Source organism: Sinohyriopsis cumingii, chromosome 4, assembly GCF_028554795.1.
Source record: "Sinohyriopsis cumingii isolate HCF-2022 chromosome 4, ASM2855479v2, whole genome shotgun sequence".
NCBI lineage: Eukaryota > Metazoa > Mollusca > Bivalvia > Unionida > Unionidae > Sinohyriopsis > Sinohyriopsis cumingii.
This window is the reverse complement of record NC_142964.1, coordinates 134,959,453-134,983,053: the sequence shown is the minus strand read 5'-3', so window position 1 is coordinate 134,983,053 and position 23,601 is coordinate 134,959,453. Positions and strand designations below refer to the sequence as shown.

At 33.9% G+C, this 23,601-nt stretch overlaps 1 protein-coding gene across 1 annotated transcript in view; it reads right to left on the bottom strand.

The window, feature by feature from the left end:
• The window catches only part of LOC149802132 (dynein axonemal assembly factor 4-like), a 35,338-nt gene extending 18,112 nt beyond the window's left edge, over nt 1-17,226 (bottom strand). The window contains exons 1-4 of the mRNA XM_089956536.1: nt 16,966-17,226; nt 12,371-12,521; nt 5,310-5,443; nt 533-643 (exon numbers count right to left, since the gene is read on the bottom strand). Of these exons, the coding sequence (XP_089812662.1) occupies nt 533-643; nt 5,310-5,443; nt 12,371-12,521; nt 16,966-17,088 (519 nt within the window). The 5' untranslated portion in view covers nt 17,089-17,226. The remainder of the gene's footprint in view (nt 1-532; nt 644-5,309; nt 5,444-12,370; nt 12,522-16,965) is intronic.
• Between the last annotated feature and the right edge of the window lie 6,375 nt (nt 17,227-23,601).

Here is a 23,601-nt window from a genome sequence, read left to right as displayed (position 1 = left end):
TGATATAATTTGACATCAGGTGATATCAGACTGTGGAACAAGTGCCCAATGTGTAATGACTGTTACACACAGTATCCTTTAATCAAGGAGAAAATGTGTACTGTCTAAAATATTTCCTTGTTTAATTGGGAATTTTTAATGTAATGATTATCAAGTTATTATTGTTGTAATGTCTCCTAAGTTTTGGTTTAAAACTGTAAATTTCTAAAAGACTAAAGACAAAATGGCTTCACACTTGTTACAAATAAATGTTTTCCATCAATTTCAAAATGTTTTGGTGAAACAGACTAGGTAACTTGGGATATTAAACAGCAAAATTATTATAAATACAAAATGGCACTTTCCTTATGCAGATGGAGAAAAAAGAATATCAATTGTTTAAAAAGCTTGCTAAGAGATAACTTTTAATTACACATGATCAACAATCTGCTTCAATTTAGCAGTATATTAATATCAATTTATTTGTGCTGTTTTTATTTTGTACACAAACAGTAGAAAAATTACGAACTTAACATAAGTCAATACTTATTACCGCTTCTGCCAGTCTTCTCTGTTCCTCCTTCCATTTTTCTAATTCTTCTGTTGCCTTCTTTCTCTCTGACTCCTTCTCATCCTCAATTCTCTTCCGTTCTGCTTCCTCAAACTGAAAATTATGCATGATAACTCAAAATACTCTTCAACACATAAGTAAATATAAAACATTATCAAAAAGCTGGTTATGTGAAATAGTAGGCAAACAGGGAATAAGGTTTTTCTTCCTGTATTTTTTAAATAATAAAATCTGACTTATATACAATGCCCTTCAATGCATACTTACCCAAGTGCCAATAACAACATACAACTACAGAACAGGCCGATCTAGTTATCAATCAATTAATTTAGACAACATACAATTACAGAACAGGCCGATCTAGTTATGAATCAATTAATTTAGACAACATACAATTACAGAACAGGCCGATCTAGTTATGAATCAATTAATTTAGACAACATACAATTACAGAACAGGCCAATCTAGTTATGAATCAATTAATTTAGACAATATACAATTACAGAACAGGCCAACCTAGTTATGAATCAACTAATTGAGATAATCTTACCATCCAACACACAATTATAGTACAGGCAGAGCCACTGTTTAGACTTGCTTATAAGTCAAGTCAAATCGCAAACAACAAAGATCCTGATCTGCTGTAGCATAATGTGCCTGCATATCAAGGTCTATGCTGTTTGTTCTACAGATTAGTCCTAACAAACTGCATAGACCCAGATCTTACGGCACATTATGCAATCTGGGTCTGTGCCGTTTGCAGCTGGATCTGACTTTTAAGCAAGTACATACAATAGTTATGAATCAATTAATTTAAACAACTTTACCATCCAACAGATAACTTTCTTTTTCATCAGCACAAATGATACCATCGCCAGCAAGCAAGTGAATGTTGATGATACAATTAAGGGTTAAAATCTAACTGTGTTATTTGATTCCAATCATACCATAATCAAGCACCGTTTTCATGTGTTATTTGATTCCGATTGTACCATAATCAAGCACCGTTTTCATGTGTTATTTGATTCCAATCATACCATAATCAAGCATGAAGCAATGACAAACTAATTTTGTAGTTGGATGAGCATGATCAGAAGTTGAAGAGGAATATCTGAGCTACTGCAGAAATGGATAGGAAAACATGCCATAAGCTCAGGATTACGGTGTTATTTTTTATATTTATGTCATCCATCAATACTTTCCTTTGCTTACAAATGCCCAAAATATTGTAAAGAATTTAGAGACAGGGTAAACTGATCTTAAGTTGAAAATAATTTTACATTGAAACTGATACGGAATCGTGATTATATTGTGTAGTAAATATTATTATACGGTAACGCTTTCACAAATGTGGTTCCCGAAAAGTTGATAATATGCACGCATTTAAATACATGCAGGGCATAAAAAGTGTCTGACTCATGATCAATAGATGCATGATCAGCATTATTTTCATTTAGGACCTAAAAGACTTCATACAAATTCTTTTACTGAAAACCCCATATCTATATGACCATCCATTCTGAATATGGCCATAATGGTGACCATACTTGATGGAAAATCTGCACCATTTCCATTCAAAACAAACTAGTTATAAAATTCTTTAGGTGAAAACCCCATGTTAATTTGAGCATCCATCCAGAAGAAGTAGTGATAACAAAGATGCCAAACATCATGTTCATATTGGATGTCAGATTAGTATAATTTTCATTTCAGACCAACTAGACACCATACTTAGTATTCTTATTTATTTATTTATTCTTATGTCAACATGACAAGCCATTCAAAAAGAGCAACTATAGCAAAAATTGTGGTGGCCATATACACTGTAAGATCAAAACCTTTTCAATTTAGGCCCAGCCAAGTGGATACCAAAAGATTTTGGTGCCCCAAGTAGACATTACCCACCACCCTGGAGAAGTAGCATTATACAAGATTTTCAAGGAAACCAATGTTATCAAGTCAGCAATGTTTGGATATAATGTCTGACGCTCTACCAACTCTGATATTACAGCTCCATCCATCTTGAAGATGCAGCAATAACAAGATTTTCAAGAAGGCTCAGATGGGTTGTCAGACTGGCACCATTTCATTGAGAATCAGCTAAAAACTAGTCTTGTGGTGATCATTTTAATATGCTATCCATTCAAGAGCAGCAATAACAAGGTTTTCAAGCCGGCCACTATGGGCAACTATAATGGAGGTCAGATTGGCACCAGTTTCATAGATTGGCACCATTTTCATGTAGGACCAACTGGATCTTGTAAGAAATCTTTTACTGAAAATGCCCATATAAAGATGGCCATCCATTCAGAGGGGGCGTTCACCAGTTATTAAGTACTTTTGAAAGAGTGACATATGTACAGTGATGTTGTTTGCATTTAAAACATGCACAGTGGAAGTAATGTTAGCATACCTCTATGTTACATTAATGTAATGTGGATGATATTTCTTTGGATACTGTACTTTTGGAAATTGTACATGATTTAAGCACACTGCTAACTAAAATGTCCGCTCCATTGTGCTATAAAATCAGCCTGAATTAGTCTAAAGTACACTATCCATAGCAGCTATTAAAATAGGGAAAATGAAGTTTGCCAGACTAGACAATACCAGCTTCTGAAAGTGCAATGAATTAATTACCAAATATATAAAATGTAAAAAAAAGTTATCAGCTCTTTTTTTATACAATTTACCTCTTAAGTCCAGGAAGTGAAAATGACCAAGTGGAGCTTGCACTTTTTTAAAGGTGCACATCTGGTGTAAGGCCAAGCTGTATACTCTATAACCCATATTACACCCATTAATCATACACCAAAATAAAGGGAATTAAAGGTTTTTTTGAACCATTCCTAAGATATACAAGGTCTTTTTTTAAATAGCCAGTATAGGTGGTGCTCTACAGTTTCATATTTTGCATAGGGTTAGAATTTTAAGGAAAAAGAATTTCCCATGATTTCTTCACTGGTTATATTGGCTATATAATAAATACTTTGTATATCTTAGGTGCCGTTAAAAGAACTTTTAATTCCCTTTATTTTGATATATGATTGATGGGTGTAATTTAGGTTATAGAGTATACAGCTTGGGCTCACTTAAGATGTGCTCGTATGAAATAAAAAAAACTGCTAGTTTCGCATGGTCATTTTCACTTCCTGGACTTCAGAGGTAAATTGTAGAAAAAAGAGCTGATAACTTTTTTTACTTTTCAGATATTTTGAACTTGGTTCATTGCACTTTCAGAAAATGCTATTGTCTACTTCAGCAAAATTCATTTTCCCTATTTTAATAATTGCTAAAGTTAGTGTACTTTTGATTAATTCTGGTTAATTTGTCAAGCACAGGGGAGCATCCATTTTGTTGTACTGTGTGCTTAGATCATGTACAATTTCCACAAGTACAGTATCCAAAGAAATGTCAGCCACATTATATAAAAGTAACATAGAGGTATGCCAACATTATCTCCATTGTGCATGTTACAAATGCAAACAACTTCACCTTACCTACGTCACTCTCTCAAAAGTACAAAATACCTGGTGAGCGCCCCCATAACCAGTTAGGAAAGCTGGGAAAATTCTTTTTCTTTAAAATTCTAACCCTATGTAAAATATGAAACTGTAGAGCGCCACCAGAATGGATTGCGTTAGGAATTTAAAATGGCCACCATGGCAGCCATTTTTGGTGTTACATCAGCATCATTTTCATTTTCTGACATGATGCTAGTCTTTAAGCAATAATTGCATGCTGATATTACCAGCCATTCTGGAGGAGTAAAGATAAAAAGACTTTCAAGATAGCTGCTAGGGTAGCCATATTGGATGTTGGGCTGGTACAATTTTCATTTAGGACCAACAAGGCATGAATAACGTTTTTTGGTGGTGGCCATACTGGAAATAACAAGGGCACCAGTTTCGTCAGGGACAAAGTATACCTTTGGATGAAAGAGTCTGTAAAGTTTGGTGATACTTCCAGTAAATTATTAATATGAAAATAAAATTCATGCTAACATGAAAGGTTAGGCATAAGCTCTTTTGGTCTATGACTGCATAGCTAAAAGAAGAACCTATTCAATTAAAAAAAAATAACCAAGCATTCCATGGAATATGACCTGTGCAATGATGCATTTCCCATGTATCAGATTAGTTCAAACTTAAAAATTATTATTACTGATGACACCAAAACAGGGATACTTATATCTCACCATTCTAATGCAGGTGAGACAAAGACACAAAGAAAATTAGACTAATACCAAACCCTATACATATTTTTCAAATAATGTGGTGGGGGAGAGATACCATGAATAAACAAATTAATGGAAAAATTATATAATGATATCAAGGTCTATTTCAGACTTTTTTAAACTGCTGTGGTGGGCAAAACAATGATGCATTAGACATCCAACAAAATGTCCTGTCTCGATATGCTAATTTGAAGTTTGCATTATCATGATAAATTTATGTACAAGTGTCCACCGACTTATGCAATTACAGCTTGTGTGAAGTTGATGCTAATGGGACTTCAAATTAATTTTTTAAGTAAAGTTTAATAAATAATGAAGTTATTTGTCTAAAACAAAATAAGGATTCATCAATGGCTGAAAGAAATGGTATTAAAGTTTTCAATGAAAATTAAATGCAGTGAAACCAAACACTCAGAGAACAACTGTCGCATAAGTTGAGGGTAGCTGTCCAAAGTATCTTACACTGATAGTATTAGAAATGGAATGTTTGAACACTAATGTCTATGGTTACTGCTCAATTACCTTCATTGTTTCTTGAAGAGCATATTTAGAATTTGCTTGTTTTTTCTCGGCTTTCTCTTGCTCTTTTTTCTGCTCTCTCTCCTGGCTTATTTTGATGGCTTCCTCTCTTTTCTGTTTCATTGCCTCCTTGTCTCCTGAAAACAGCAATATCTTGGAAAGTTAATCATATCATTGCAGCTAACATATAAACTCACAATTACATAGAAAAGAAAATAACAAAATAATCAAGCAGACTTCAGGTGCACCAATGATATATGGTCTTGTAAAATAGTCGACCATATCTGATCATAAATCAGCATCATTGGCCTGATACTAAAAGGTCCCCATTTTTTTTAGCTTGACTTAAAATTAACTAAATTCTATTCAGCAGTCCTTTAAAAGAAAAAGGTTTTAAAATGGGTTTTTGTAATCTTATTGTTGGATTGGTTAACAACTCATATATGTCTGATCTAATGAGCAGATTTTCAGAAGAAAACTCATATTTATTCTGCTTTAAGTTTTAAGCAACAGTGACCTAACTGGATTGTGGATTTCTATAATTCATTGTTTTCTGTCCAATTTGGTTGCATTCTTTTCAGTGGTTGTTGTAAAGTTCTTTAATTTTCTAGACTGGTGGTCATATCTGACAGCAGATGAGCATCAGTGGTACAAAACTGAAAGCCTTCCATGCCAGAATGCTGTCTGTATAATTTGCTCTAATTCAATTAAGCACTTTTGCTAAGGAAACATTTAAAGGTACATCTTCATTTAGAAATGGCAGTCACATGATGAATTGCCCTCTTACTGGACGGATTTGAAAGACGTTATTGCATGATGTCTTCCATCAAGTTTGGCAAATTCTGTTCTACAACAGAGTTCCAGAAAATGTTGTTTCAAGCTTTCTGTTTTTAGTAATGGTGGATCTATCTGGCAGTGGATCAGCATCACTGTATAAATCTGAAAGGTCTTCATACCAGCGTGCTTTCTGTCAAATATGATCAATTTAATTCGAAGAAGTAATCTAAAATGTTTAATTTTTGATTTTCTAGCAAAAGGAGGTCAATTTTGATGGTGAATTGGTATACATTGTCCAACTTAAAGCACTAGATGCCAGGGTGCTTTCTATAAAATTTGATTGAATTCTGTTCCACAGTTGTTAAGTAGTTGATGGATCCACATCTATACCAGTTTAAAATTCTACATTCAATTATCAACTTTTATCAAAATTTAAAGATAAAAGTGAAATTTATAGAAAATTTAAAATATAGGACCTACATTTGTTATATAAACTTAATCCTCTTAAAAATATTAGATTTTCTCTGGTGACACATAATTTTTTTCTTAAGTTCACATCAAAATAATTTGTGTCTCACAAAGTCAATATTATGGACAAGAATGTGTTCCAATGTCAGGAGACCAAGGTTCACCCTTCATGAGGTATGCAGGACAATGGATATGTATGTCAGGGGACCGAGGTTCATCTTTCATGAGGTATGCAGTACATTGGATATGTATGTCAGGGGACCAAGGTTCATCCTTCATGAGGTATGCAGTACATTGGATATGTATGTCAGGGGACCAAGGTTCATCCTTCATGAGGTATGCAGTACATTGGATATGTATGTCAGGGGACCAAGGTTCATCCTTCATGAGGTATGCAGTACACTGGATATGTATGTCAGGAGACCAATTTTCATCCTTCATGAGGTATGCAGTACACTGTATATGTATGTCAGGGGACCATGGTTCACCCATCATGAGGTATGCAGTACACTGGATATGTATGTCAGGGGACCAAGGTTCACCCTTCATGAGGTATGCAGTACACTGGATATGTATGTCAGGAGACCAAGGTTCATCCTTCATGAGGTATGCAGTACAATGGATATGTATGTTAGGGGACCAAGGTTCACCCTTCATGAGGTATGCAGTACACTGGATATGTATGTCAGCGGACCAATGTTCATCCTTCATGAGGTATGCAGTACACCTGATATGTATGTCAGGAGATTAAGGTTCATCCGTCATGAGGTATGCAGTACAATGGATATGTATGTCAGGGGACCAAGGTTCAACCTTCATGAGGTATGCAGTACACTGGATATGTATGTCAAGGGACCAAGGTTCATCCTTCATGAGGTATGCAGTACACTGTATATGTATGTCAGGGGACCATGGTTCACCGATCATGAGGTATGCAGTACACTGGATATGTATGTCCCTGGCACGTAAAATGCCAACTAAACTCTGCAATTTCTCCTGTATAAGGGATGACATTCTCTAAGCCTGTGTAGTTTTGATTCCATATATTCTGCTAAGTACATGATGATTTATATAATATTTTAAATCACTACAGTGTGACCCCGCTATAACACAATGTTCAGATGCACAAAATGTTATGTACCGAACTGTTCTATAAGCCAATTAGCCGAATAAAATGATGCATGCACCAAAAATGGGATAGGGGCAGTAAAAGCAAGTGCAAATACAAGGGATTCATTGGCAGTTCACATCTTCAATCAATGTATAATAAATCTCTACTTGTCCCATATTAAACAAGTTCTTCAAACATGAGTTATACGTTAAATATTCATATTTCTTTTTATGTATATGAAATCTGAAACATAAACTTAAATAGTTATGTATGTGTCCTCACCAGTAGGATCTGTTATTATCCATAATTATAGTAACTCCATTTAAAATGTGCATAAAGAAGCATAATTTTTAGAATAAAAAACTATTGCTAGGTCCATTCAAATCCATTTAATTTCTTGCTAATACATTCACACAAATTTATATAACAGGTATTCTTTTAACTTGCAACATTCATATTTGCTGTACATGTCCAATGGGTTGATTTCTTACCAAAAATAAAATGCATAATTCAGACACAGTATTTCTAAAAAGAAACAATTATTTAGGCTTGAATAGGTATTGACCTAGTAATGCTCTTGTGACAAGAGTTCAACAGGTGTGCATACTAGTAAAGTGTCTGAACACAGTTTGGGAGTAAATCTTTCAAATGTGTGGATTCAGAGCAAGTTCCTAATAAAAGAATGTTGAGTCATTCTCTATAGGACAGAGGGAAAAAAAATAGTATTCATTGATACATGTTTTATAACGAAGACTATGCTTCACTGCACTAGTGAGTAGAATGTTTGATTATAATAACCAATCTCTCCACCCCTACCACGTACAGTAGAATGTTTGATTATAGTAACCAATCTCTCCACCCCTACCACGTACAGTAGACTGTTTGATTATAGTAACCAATCTCTCCACCCCTACCACGTACAGTAGAATGTTTGATTATAGTAACCAATCTCTCCACGCCTATCACTTACAGTAGACTGATTATAGTAACCAATCTCTCCACCCCTACCACATACAGTAGACTGTTTGATTATAGTAACCAATCTGTCCACCCCTACCACGTACAGTAAAATGTTTGACTATACTAACCAATCTGTCCACCCCTACGACATACAGCAGAATGTTTGATTATAGTAACCAATCTCTCCACCCCTACCACGTACAGTAAAATGTTTGATTATAGTAACTAATCTCTCCACCCCTACCACGTACAGTAGACTGTTTGATTATAGTAACCAATCTCTCCACCCCTACCACGTACAGTAGAATGTTTGATTATACTAACCAATCTCTCCACCCCTACCACGTACAGTAGAATGTTTGATTATAGTAACCAATCTCTCCACCCCTACCACGTACAGTAAAATGTTTGATCATAGTAACCAATCTCTCCACCCCACCACGTACAGTAGAATGTTTGATTATAGTAACCAATCTCTCCACCCCTACCACGTACAGTAAAAGGTTTGATTATACTAACCATTTTCTCCACCTCTATCACTTACAGTTTTGTTCCAACCAGTGTTGACACTGGAAGGAGAGTTCCATGTGTATATGTGATTGACTTGAAGCCAGACAATAAAATGGGTAAAGATGATATGGGTAGGTTTGTTTTATATGCATGTGGCAATGACCAAACTGCTGACAATTCAGTCTATAAGCTTGTTTCGGTAGGTAAAGTAATTGATTTATACATTTAGTTAAAAGGCTTCATTCAAGTCTAGGATTCGGCCAATGTGGGTATGTGAGAAAGCTTGCCAGTAGCTTCTTGTGGGTCGGTGGTTCTTCCCGGGTTCTTCATCCACCATTAATACTGGCCGCCATGCATAGCCTATCGTGTGCTGAAAAATGGAGTTAAACCCCACAACAACAACAAAAAAAAGGCTTCATTAGACCAGCACATTGTTTCATTAACTTGTGAACACTAAATCTCAAAGCTAATTGCATTTGTTTTAACTGGGATTAAAGCTTCCTATTATCTATTGTAAATAATCACTTAATATCAATGACCCCTATTTGTTTGAACTAATGCAGATTGAATAATTGCTAAGGAACATATGAAATGCAGACTGAATAATTGTTAAGGAACATAGGAAATGCAGATTAGTATTCAATGGCCAACTGTATGCATGATGATTGATAACACCACAAAGCCAAATGTTCATGTTAGCAGCATTCTAGTCTTTATTTTCTTTAATATATCATTGCCTCCTAATTACAGTGTATAACAACCTTTAGTAGTAGTACGATTAACACTGATGATAAGCAATTAAATTGACTGTAAAATTTGGATAATAATATTTTCTGTCCTTTAAGCAAAAATTGTACAAAGACCATATCAAAGAAACACAGAAAGGACCATCCCTGTTTTTCATTGCCAAAATTTATTTGTGCATTAATTTAGCTGGTTTTGCTCTGTACTTGAAATGCTTAGGACATTATATATATATATATATATATATATATATATATATATATATATATATATATATATATATATATATATATTGGTACAAATTCATTCATTTATATCAAGAAAGATGCAATCATATGAAAGAATTTCTTCAAAAATGTGTCACATCTTGTCAAATTATTAAATCAAACTTTTGTTTATTTTGGCACAAAACTTTGCACTTCATCAAGACACTGGTCAAATTATTGCTATATTAAGTCACGCTATGGTTGCATTGAATCTAAATACAATCTCATCCTCAAAATGATAATTAACTTTTTACAGATCAAGTTTTCATACTTTGAAATAAGATAATATTTGTTCATGAACTAATATACAAATTTTCTTGAGCCATGCCACAACTGTGTTCGACCTGAATTTGTGCTATAACAAAGCATGTTATACTGGGGTTACACTGTATATGGAATTTTCAATTCAAAGCATGCTATACTGGGGTTACACTGTATATCAAATCTTCAATTCAAAGCATGCTATACTGGGGTTACACTGCATATGGAATCTTCAATTCAAAGCATGCTATACTGGGGTTACACTGTATATGGAATCTTCAATTCAAAGCAAGCTATACTGGGGTTACACTGTATATGGAATCTTCAATTCAAAGCATGCTATACTATAATAATAATAATAATAATAATAATAATGACCTTATTTAAAGAGGGTAACACAATTAGCTAAAAACTAATCTACCTTGAGGCCCTCATACAAAGGAATTCATTTATTTAAGCTGCATCTCTGAAGCCACTGGATATATTGGGTTTGGAAGAAGGAAATAGAGTGGGCATTTCTAATCTCAGCTGGAATACTATTCCAGAGCAGAGTTCCAGAGTATTGGAAACTTTTTTTAAATAACTCCTTATTTGGTTTGGGAATTTTATACTGTTTGCTTGACATGGATCGCAGGTGGGGAGTATTACCAGGTAGCCTATACTGGAATAGTGATTATTGGGGATTATACTGGGGTTACACTGTATATGGAATCTTCAATTCAAAGCATGCTATACTGGGGTTACACTGAATATGGAATCTTCAATTCAAAGCATGCTATACTGGGGTTACACTGTATATGGAATCTTCAATTCAAAGCATGCTATACTGGGGTTACACTGAATATGGAATCTTCAATTCAAAGCATGCTATACTGGGGTTACACTGTATATGGAATCTTCAATTCAAAGCATGCTATACTGGGGTTACACTGTATATGGAATCTTCAATTCAAAGCATGCTATACTGGGGTTACACTGAATATGGAATCTTCAATTCAAAGCATGCTATACTGGGGTTACACTGTATATTGAATCTTCAATTCAAAGCATGCTATACTGGGGTTACACTGCATATGGAATCTTCAATTCAAAGCATGCTATACTGGGGTTACACTGCATATGGAATCTTCAATTCAAAGCATGCTATACTGGGGTTACACTGTATATGGAATCTTCAATTCAAAGCAAGCTATACTGGGGTTACACTGTATATCAAATCTTCAATTCAAAGCATGCTATACTGGGGTTACACTGTATATGGAATCTTCAAATCAAAGCATGCTATACTGGGGTTACACTGAATATGGAATCTTCAATTCAAAGCATGCTATACTGGGGTTACACTGTATATGGAATCTTCAATTCAAAGCATGCTATACTGGGGTTACACTGTATATGGAATCTTCAATTCAAAGCATGCTATACTGGGGTTACACTGAATATGGAATCTTCAATTCAAAGCATGCTATACTGGGGTTACACTGTATATTGAATCTTCAATTCAAAGCATGCTATACTGGGATTACACTGCATATGGAATCTTCAATTCAAAGCATGCTATACTGGGGTTACACTGCATATGGAATCTTCAATTCAAAGCATGCTATACTGGGGTTACATTGTATATCGAATCTTCAATTCAAAGCATGCTATACTGGGGTTACACTGTATATCGAATCTTCAATTAAAAAACTTTCTAAGCAACATAGGATGTGTTATTTGCCACTGAATTATTCTTTATGTCAACAAACAACACAAAATCTGGTTTGAAAGATTGCACGAGTAAATCATGCTTTTTTTAAGATCTGGAATATCAAAGGGATGTCAAATGTAATGTATGAATTTCAGTAAGAAACATAAATTTAAAAAGATGATGATCTGAGAATGATGCTGTAAATGTACACTATCAACACAAGCACTTCCTAATAAGGCATACTTTGTAAACATAATCTATGACAGGCACTAACCATATATATCGGAGTGCAACTTGGACCAAAACCCTGGATCTCTCTTTGGTAATCTGAAGACAACAGCTCCATTTCCAACCTGGGCTGTCCCTCCTATATCATCAACAGATGCTCGAAGAAAACACTCAAACAGGTATGGAGGGTAGCTAACCTGCAATAATAATAACAATAATAACAAGCGGACCCAGTGAACCTCTTATCACTCACCTGACCTATGCAACCCTATGTCAAGTTAAGTATCTCCCAACATCTTGATTTTACCCATTTATAGCCTGATGCTGATATTCTTTGCACAGACCTCACTGAATAGTGAAGACATCACTGATGATAAAAAAAATGGTGCATGTGATTTGGATTTTTAATGTAGCTTTAATGATCTTTCAGTCATATCACTAAGAAGTCTACAGTGTGGCAGTTTATAGTGATGTCTGGATCATCATGCCACCAGTCACATTATCCTGACAACAGGCCAAACAGTCCTAAAACTAATCTCTATGTTACTAGAAACAACGAAATACACTCAAATAATGAAATACGCTGAAATACACACCAAAATACACATAATTTGTATCCTAATTCTCATGAAGATAAATATATTATCATTTGTTTTAATAATGAAAAAGCAAAATAAAATTTAATTTTAGTGATTTTCATTGGAATTATTTACATTTTTCTATTTATCACTCCATTTGTTTAATACATTTACTCTGTCATACTTGACTGGACAGCTTTTACCACACTTTGTATCTCTGTTATGTCTTTATTTCTTTAAACACATATGTATATGACATTTCCACTGAAAATATGTAAGTATACATTCTGAATTTGCACAATCATAATACATGTATCACTCTTAAATTGTAAGTTCTGACTGATTCACAATTTATCATACCTGTCTAATCTAGTAAAACCAAGTACAGTCAAGTGACAGCATTATATGGATTGCGCCAGAAATTCGTAAAAAGTAAATAATTTGGATCAAAATCGCTTAAACCAAAGTTGGTTTATTTATTATTATTATTCATAAATCAATTACAAATCATTATATCTAAGAGTACAACTATATGTATATATATATATATATATATATATATATATATATATATATATATATATATATATATATATATATATCAACGCTGTCAGGCATTTCTGCGCACTTAAAGTTTCCATCTCCAATATTGAAGCAAAATGCATACTGAATTTGACCTAGTGATGAAAATCAAATACAGCAATGCTTACTATTTGAAAAGAGGTGATTGTCACTAGAATATTCTGTTCAAAATCATATTAATTTTGAACACAAGGGATACCACCCCTGTGTTTTCCTGACTCATGATATGTCGGCCTATTCTGCGCACAGCATTGAAAAGATGTAATATTTATTAATCGGGCTATAGAAATGAAATGCATTACTTTGGACTGTTTCTGTCAGCAGTTCAGTCGAGTAATTAGGTCAGGTTTTTAGTCAAAAATGCCAATAAATGGCAAGATATATTAATCAAACAAAACCGATCTTGTAAAAAAGTTACTAAAGTTCAACATTTTATTTAAAAAATAATCTATTATGTGGAAGAGAACAGCAATGAATAGGATATAATGTGTTTACAACATCTTGCTGACGAGGAAAACTTGCTAAAGAATTTAGAAATAGACGCCAGTGAATTTCGTGAGAATTTATATTCTAGCAGCAAGCTGACACGTTGGGTGGCAGATGATTTTTTACGTGTGGGAGAACTTCTTGCAAAAATGGAAACGTGGATTAAAATGCAGTATTGTTTTAAGGTAAACATTTCCATCTTTTATATAATGTATTTAATTTATGATTCTAAAAGATACATAGTAAATCGTATTTTCTGAGTTATTGGTTCAAGAAGGTCATCATGTTGACATTTGGAAATCACATTTTCCTTTGCATTTTCAGTCCCAATGCCGGATATTTTGTTACACTTTTCTTAATTAAAACCCAAAATAACACGTGATCCATTGTTTACAGAAATGATGTATTGTTGCGCAGAATTACCCGATGTGCAGAATAAGCCGTCATGGTGGTATCTATCTATCTATCTATCTATCTATCTATCTATCTATCTATATATATATATATATATATATATATATATATATATATATATTATATATATATATCCCAAATGATGTTAATAATTGTGAATTTTGGTTTCTGATCGAATTTTGTTGCTCCTTGTAATCACTAACATCTTAATTCTGAGCAAAAAGCGAGGCAACTGCTATTACCATTTTACTCGAACCCATGACCTCCCAAATCCAAGGCAGACATTCTAACCACTTAGGCCATCACAACGGTCCATTCCTTAATAAAGTTATACAAAAATCGAAAACTAGGTGGATGATCTTCGGAAAAACTCGGACTTAAATCACCCTTTTGGCTTTCCACCAGACTCACTATTCATAAGCAAATCTATAAAGCCTCTAAGAAGAATGTCACAAATATAGTCCATGCAGAGAAATCAGCCCACCATACTACTAAGATCATGGAAAGTTCCAGCTGCAAAGAGCTCTTCAAGATTACTAACAAGCTAATGTCAAGGAACAAATCAACACCACTTCCAACTACCTTCTCTCCAGTCGAACTTCTGGACATATTTGCAAATTTCTTCTGTGACAAAGTACAAACCATTAGAGATAAGCTTGACACCACAATTTCAATTCACTCGTTGTCACCATACAGTTGGGATACAGAATTTGAGCAGCAACCATTAGAAGCATTACAACCTGTCTCTATGGATTTTGTACGTACAATCCTGATGAAGACTGCACCAAAGTCATGTGAACTTGATCCAATTCCAACATCACTGCTGCTTGAGTGCTTAGATCCAGTATTGCCTTCACTAACTAATGTTATTAATACCTCTCTCTCATTCGGGGAATTCCTATCATTTTTCAAAATTGAGCCCATTGTAAAGCCTCTGCTAAAAAAAAAACAACACTAGACCATAACGATTTAAAGAACTACCGCCCAGTTTCTAATCTCCCATTCATATCAAAAATCTTAGAAAAGGTTGTTCTATCCCAGCTTGTATCTCAACTAAATTCAAATGTTTTTTTAGCAATGTACAATCTGCATATTCCCCTTGCCACAGTACTGAAATTACTCTTCTAAAAGTAGTTAATGACATTCTCTCTGCGTTGGATAGCAGAAAGATTACAGTTCTCACCCTCCTTGATTTGTCTGCAGCATTTGACACAATAGACCATGATATATTACTTCACCGTCTCCAACATGTATTTGGCATTCATGATACAGCCTTACTGTGGTTCAAGTCCTACTTGGTCAACAGGACACAAATTGTATCTGCAAATGGAATACATTCCAGCCCAATTGATTTATGTTGTGGTGTTCCACAGGGGTCTGTTCTTGGACCTGTTCTCTTCATTCTGTACACTCAGTCGCTCTCAAGTGTCATAGATCATCATCCAGTGTCTCACCAATTATACGCTGATGACACCCAAATATACAAATCTAGCCACCCAACTGAAGTTGATGCTACCATCCAAGATGTAGAGAGGTGCATTTCTGATGTAAAAATCATGGATGACATGTAATAAGCTGCAGATGAATGATGATAAAACTGAGGCTGTTCTGATCACAACACAAAGACTTTCTCATTCACATCCTTTACCCCAAACAATAAATATCAGCAACACCAACATTAAATTCACACAATCAGCATGAAACGTAGGTGTTACTCTGGACAGTACTCTCACATTGCACCAACATGTCATGAACATATGCAAGGCTGCATATCTTGAGCTGAGATGCATCAGCTCAATTCGCAAATATCTTTCAGTTGATGCCAATAAAACACATGTGTGTTCATTAGTACTTTCAAGACTGGACTATTGTAACTCAATTCTGTCTGGTTCATCTCAATATCTGCTCCAGAAACTTCAAAAAACAGCTGCTCGCATCATACTTAGAGTACCACGATCAGAGCACACCTCCCCACTGCTCAGTACCCTACACTGGCTATCCATTCGATCCAGAATCAAACACAAAATTTGTTCTCTGTGCTACGTTTCACTGTTGGACTCCAGTCCAATATACCTATCCAACCTCGCCCATGTGTACACACCAGCAAGATACTTACGCTCCTCTTCTGACAATCGTATACTCATTATTCCAAGTACAAAAACAAAGTCATATGGACAGATTTCTTTTGCATACGAGGGCCCAGCAACGTGGAATGACTTGCCCACTGAACTTAGACACAAAGACACAGTGGTCACATTCAAGAGGGCTCTCAAAACTCACTTATTTCGACTGCAAGAACAAACCTAAAGACCTAATAATGTTTCCTACCTTATATATTCTCAGCATGTTTTTTAATGTTTTCTAATTTCATGATGTTTGTTTTTGTAATCATATCATTATATATTTTTTATCTTATAGGTGTTGTCTAATGTTGTAAAGCGCTTAGAGCTTCTAAGATTAGGCGCTATACAAAGTCTTCAATATTATTATTATTATCATAAAGCCCAATTCGCAAATGTTTATTCGAACAGCAAAAAGAAGGGTTTTTTTTCTCCAGATACGGAAACCGAGTAAAATATACCTTAAGATACTCCTCCGTGGAAAGGATGTCCACTTTGTTGTTTTTCACACCTTTCAGTGGAACAGTAATAAACACTTCTTTTTCCGTCTCCTCCCACGTAAAATCATTTACAGCAAGTGGCATTATGACAACAGTATTCTTATATGTGCTTATTAACTATACACAAATTGTAATATGTATATCAATACTATTTATATTTTGAAAAACTTCATATAATAAGCCTCTATCTCGTTTGTTGTCTACCACGCTCCGACATGCTGGATTCCATAACCAACTTCCGGTACAGTATTGACCAATCAAATGCTGGTATGCATAATAACATCCAATCAGTTTCGACCTACCTTTCACCCCAAGATGACAAATCACGTTGTCGATATAAACAAAAGCACGTTGCTGCCCAGTATCTCTGGTTCCATATCTCACTACCATTTCCACATTCTTGCTAATGTCAGTGATGTGCATTAGCGGCCTTTTAAAATATATTCCTTCCTCAGATTTATTTATTCTTTATTACATTTATTCAATTTAATTTAATAATGATGACCATAACATCGATATCGATAATAATAATAATAATAGTGTTTATTTGTAATATAGGTCACTGGCCCATGATACATTTCCATACATCATGCGATACAAAAAGATGTTATAGTGCGTAACAAAAGAAAATAGTATTTATACGAAGTAATATACATGAAAGTAATAATTATTGCTTTTCTCGGATATAGGCGAGATACAAGTATATACTGCACAGTAATCAAACCAGCGGATTTAAGGGTAGCTCTAAAACTTGTGTGGAGCAAGATTTTTTATATTAATCTAAGGTCTTGTGTAGCAGGAGTCGTTGATAAAACGGTTTTTCTAATCTTTAAGCCTTTTATAGTAAAGATTGCTAAATTTGTCATCAGAATTTTATTAGTATTATTGAGTATAAAAGACCTAAATTTTCTAAAGTTGGATTTTTATATACAATGGTGGGCAAGTATTTTCATCGTATTTCTCCATATAGCGGACAAGCAGTAATATAATGGAATTCATTTTCGATGTTAATGTCACAAATTTTACACAATCTTTCCTCATAGAAGATACTTTCATATTTTCCGGTATTACCTCTGATTTGCAAGTTCCCCGCTCTAAGTATGGTGATTATATAACAAAGATCGTTATAAAATCAGTATTCTATATGTTTTTGACAAGTAAATTCTACTCTCAATGCCCCACAGAAGCACAGTCTTTCCATGGACTTAATCTCATCCTGCAGCTTTGTGCCTAAAAATATCTTCACATTTCTGGCCAAACAATCAAAGAAACATATTTTCATCATTTACGCCCTGAGTACACCAAACATTGAGCAGCAGGAAGGGCGAACAAACCTACTTGGTTGAAATATAATTTGCTTAAAACAAAACATCATACGAAAAGAAAAATAAGATCACAGGGATCTTACTGGTTATTTTGTTTTCTTCTCCTCGTATGATGTTTTGTTTTATTCTATTGAGGTCCGCCCTTCCTGCTACTATTCATCTTTTATCTAAGGTTTATCGGATTTGATTTTCAAATAATATTCTAATTCTGTTGGAGGTTTCTCATTTTTGAAACTTAAAATATATTTATTTCTACGATCATAATATTTCATTAAACTCCTGTAATTATTTCCACCGCACCTAGTACAGATCTGATATAATCCTCGAACACCAATGTTACATCCAACACAACATCGAGGACCAGCAGATGGATTCTTCGATAATATATAATTATGTTTTCTGCAGTATTCTCCGCGGCATCTTTTATTACATTTATCGGTTGTTCCTTGATTCAGCCACGAACAATTTTTCATTATAATAATAATATCTGTTAAATTAAATTCTGTTGCAGAAAAAATAATGAACGGAGTGTGTAAAACATCCTTATATTATATCAAATACAGAATAAATTTAATTGTCTCGAAAAATATTCGATGCGAAATGAGGAAAATACCACCTATTTCAAAGATAAATCATTAATCCGATGATGAAATATCTATCGATGTATTTTTTCTGTATCTCAAGAAATTCCTCTACAGATGGAGGTTTTTCTCGTTGTACAAAGTGTTTAGGATGTCTTTTCGTGTAATAAAATAACATTGCTCTGTATAAATCTCTGCCACATCTTCTACAGATTTCTGTGTTACCTCGAACGCCAATATTGCATCCCAAACACTGTTTAGGTCCGGTATAGCCTCGTCTTATATATTGATTATGATATCCGCAGTATTTCACCACGACATGTTTTAGCGCAAATTTCAAATGATCCTTTCGGAAGCCATTTACATTTATTCGTGCCGATCTGAAATGGCATTATATATCATATGGATAAATATCTTCAAATTGAATATATATTTATTTGTATAATATTTATCATGGAAGAAAAAATAAATAACGACGCTAACCCATATATAATTGATTATATTAATACAGACAAAAATGTAAATGATTTTATATGTCTCAAAAACGATCCAAATTTTATCTTGGATAATCTATTTGAGACGAACACACAAGAAAAACTTCAGATCATCGCTGAGACTAACTATTTCGTTCTTAAAGATATTCGGTATAACATCGTTGGAAAAGTCTGTTTGTGTTTCAACCAAGAAAGATGCAATACGAACACTGCAAAGTAATTCACATTATGATTATTATCTTCTAGGAATAATAATCCAATTTTTTGATGAGTTCTAGCTGTAAAATGATTGTGGAAAGCAACACATAAAATATTTTCTATATAATGTAATATTTTATGTGCTACTTTCCACATCGACGGTAGATTTTTTTCTTCTTCTGTATCTCAAGAAATTCCTCCGCAGAGGGAGGATTTTTTCTTGACGTATAATATCTAGGAGACCTTTTCGTGTAATAAATCAACAATGACCTGTATTTGTTTCCCCCACACCTCGTACAGATTTCTGATTTGCCTCGCAAACCCCTCTTACATCCTAAACATGGTTTTGGTCCAGTATATCCTCGTCTTATGTATTGATTATGATATCCACAGTATTCTCCGTGGCACGATTTTCCACATATTTCGATTGATCCTTCATGAAGCCATTTATAGTTGTTCGTATCGATCGTCATTATTATACATTTAAATATATAATTTTAATTATAATATTTATCATGGAAGAAAAAATAAATAACGACGCTTCGGTGGATCGTAATTATATTAATATATAAATAACGACGCTAACCCATATATAATTGATTATATTAATACGGACAAAAATTTAAATGATTTTATATGTCTCGAAAACGATCCGAATTTTTTCTTGGATAATCTATTCGAGATGAACACAGAAGAAGAACTTCAGATCATTTCTGAATATAATTATTTTGTCCTTAAGGATTTTTATTCAACATTTGATATAACATCGTTGGAAAAGTCTGTTTGTGTCTCAACGAAGAAAGATGCGCTACGAGCGTTACGTAGTTATAGTCATTATGATTATTATCTTCCAGGAATAATAATCCAATTTTTTGATATATTTTATACATTTGCATCCGACGATGATTTTGAACGAGTCGCTGATGAATTTATCGGTAAATCATCTGTTACTGAAATAATTCCGAAATTCAGATTGAGATATCCGGTATTCGGTATTGATTCATTTTACAAGCATCAGATTATTCGTGAAAACAAATTTGATATACGGAGCTCATACACACGCACTGATGAAAAAATTACTCATGATGAGATACGTGATCATGTTTATTTATTCGAAACAAATTCGGGTTATCATGTACTTGTTAAATCCGAACCTGTATCATTTCAACGTCAGATCGAATTAACTGAACGGGTTAGTAAAGATCATCGAGAATGGGTCGTTGATACACAGGCGGGATTGCACAGTATCAAACTGCATAACACTCAATCGTACAAACTTGGAATAAAGACGCGTTGTAAAAGATTAATCTCACATAACTACGAAAACATCCGACCGCTTGATTTACTAGTCTGTCCAACAAGTATTCAACAGCGCGAAATCGAATATAACTTCGATTAACAACAACAAAATAATTATTCGTACGATCTACCTGAAGAAGATTTCGAACGAATTTCAGCTGAATTAACAGGCGAATCAGATAATCTACTCGGTATTGTATCATGCAGTAATAACTATTATAATGTTCGAAGAAAACCCGGTCATTATTGTAATATCTGTCAACGGCAACATGGAATTACTGTATCAGGACATATCACGAGTAAATGTAACAACTGTATCGTGATGGTTAACGAACATAATTATGTTGTTATTTGTCCTAGTTCGATGAATAGTCATCGCATAGTAATTGATCGAACTAATCAAGTAACTGATTTAAGATCAGTTGTAACTGAAACATTACAAAATCCTGATTATATTAAATATTTATCGTCGCGTAAACAAACTAATCCTGGATTATTTATCTCGAAAACACCTAACTACAAATACACCTCCTTATCGATACATGAATCCGGTTCTGGATGTAAAATAATCTACGATGATTACATTGATGGATCAGCATGTGGAATGGGTAAATCTATTTCAGCATGGAAATCAATAAAACCACATCAATCGGTATGTGTTATTTCGTATAGGAAAACACTCACTGAGAAAATAAAATATGATTATCATCTAGAATCATATTCTGATATTACCGGAGAAATAATCTTCAAACATGGCGATGCACGACGAGTAATCATGCAAATCGAATCGCTTCATCGTGTAGCGGGTGTTCCTGATGTGTTAATGATCGAAGAGTGGCATTGTATTCGAAGACAAATATTCAGAAATATTTCCTCGTATAACAAATACTGGAATGAATTATCATCGTTGATAAATTTATCAGGACGTGTTATTGTTCTTGATGCAGATGCAAATGATGATGATTGGAAAATATTTAAGTTATTCAGACCAGAAATGAAGTTCATCATCAACGATTACAAACCTGATCATGATTTGAAATTTATCGTCGAGAACTCACACAAGGACAATCTAACACTACTGCTAGATCAAATAAAACAATCTGAAAAAATAGTTGTATTTGCTCATTATAAATCGAACACTGATTATTCTGTAGAAGGTCTTGCAAAGATCCTACAATCACGTGGATATCGTGTATGATATTATCACGCGGACACCGATCGGGATCAGAAGAAAATCGATTTCTCTGATATTAATCACGCGTATGATAACATCGATGTTGTTATCTTTAATCATACCGTTGAAGCAGGTGTTAGCGCGATTGATGAACGTTTCAAGAAAATGTTTGTGTTTTCATATGAACTCTGATCTGTTGAAGAGACTAAACAAGCTTTACACATATTTAGATGTGTTAATAAGATACGTTATTCGTTCGTATCAAAATCATATCATGGAAATCTTCCTCTAACTGCTGCTGATTTACGAAGATTGATAATTGACCGAGAAAAGTCTCTTTCTGATGAGATAATCTTACACAGAGCTCCAAGCACTAACGAGCTAGCGGATATCTGTGGAATGGTCTTCATGAGCGACATTATCGAAGAAAGTAATTCCAGGAAATATTTTACAGCACGATTAACAGCATTAATGAGAGATTCAGGATATGAAATAATACAACGACCACCTGACCAAAGCTCATGTTAGTAATCAAGTTTATTGCTGCGTAAGGTGGTAATAGTAGTAAAAAGCGTAGATATATATTTTGAACGATATAAAAATTAACAAAAAAATTGTATGATGATTGTCAGTATGATGAAATTAAATTATTTCACTGAACAATGAGGAGATTATCAGATCATGTTAAACTTGATAATGTGAAAAGTGCGCTAATTGTATTTGTTGATCATTTATCATGTATCAGAGTTTGTAATACCATAGAAGATATTCTGCAATAATCTTGATGATCTTTGATCATTAAATAATGATATTCTGAAATAATCTGCAGAATATCAATATTCTGAAATAATCTGTGATAAGCTGAAATAATCTGTAACAATCTGAAATAATCTGCAGAATATCAATAATCCGAAATAATATATGATAATCTAAAATAATCTGTGATAATCTGAAATAATCTATGATAACCTGAAATAATCTGCAGAATATCAATATTCTGAAATAATCTGTGATAATCTTTGATTATTGAATTCTGAAATAATTTGTCAATTGTCATTTTTTCGGTCATTTTTCAACTATTTTTGTTGATTTTGTCAGTGAAAATCAATCACAATACAGTTTTTCGTCAGGTCAAACCTCGAGCGGTTATTTAATTGATTTTGGTATTTATTGATGAAATTCAGCAAGATCATTGCAGAATTAATCATTTTTGTGTGGTTTTGTGTTGGTTTTTGTTAACTTTTGGTGATTTTTCATCAGAAAAGGAGAATTTCATCGATAAATCAAAAATAATGAAAATAGTAAAGGCGATAAAACACAACCTTGGCCCACGCCCAAAAAGCAATTAAACACATCGGAAATACGACTGTTGAACTTAGCAAATGCTTTTGCAGCAATATAAATTGCCTTAATAATTGTTAACAGTTTTCAATTAATATTTTCACTAACTAACTAATGGTACAGTAAACGTCTCTCTATCCTATCAAATGCTTTTTCATAGTCAATAAATACTGCATAGAATCTAC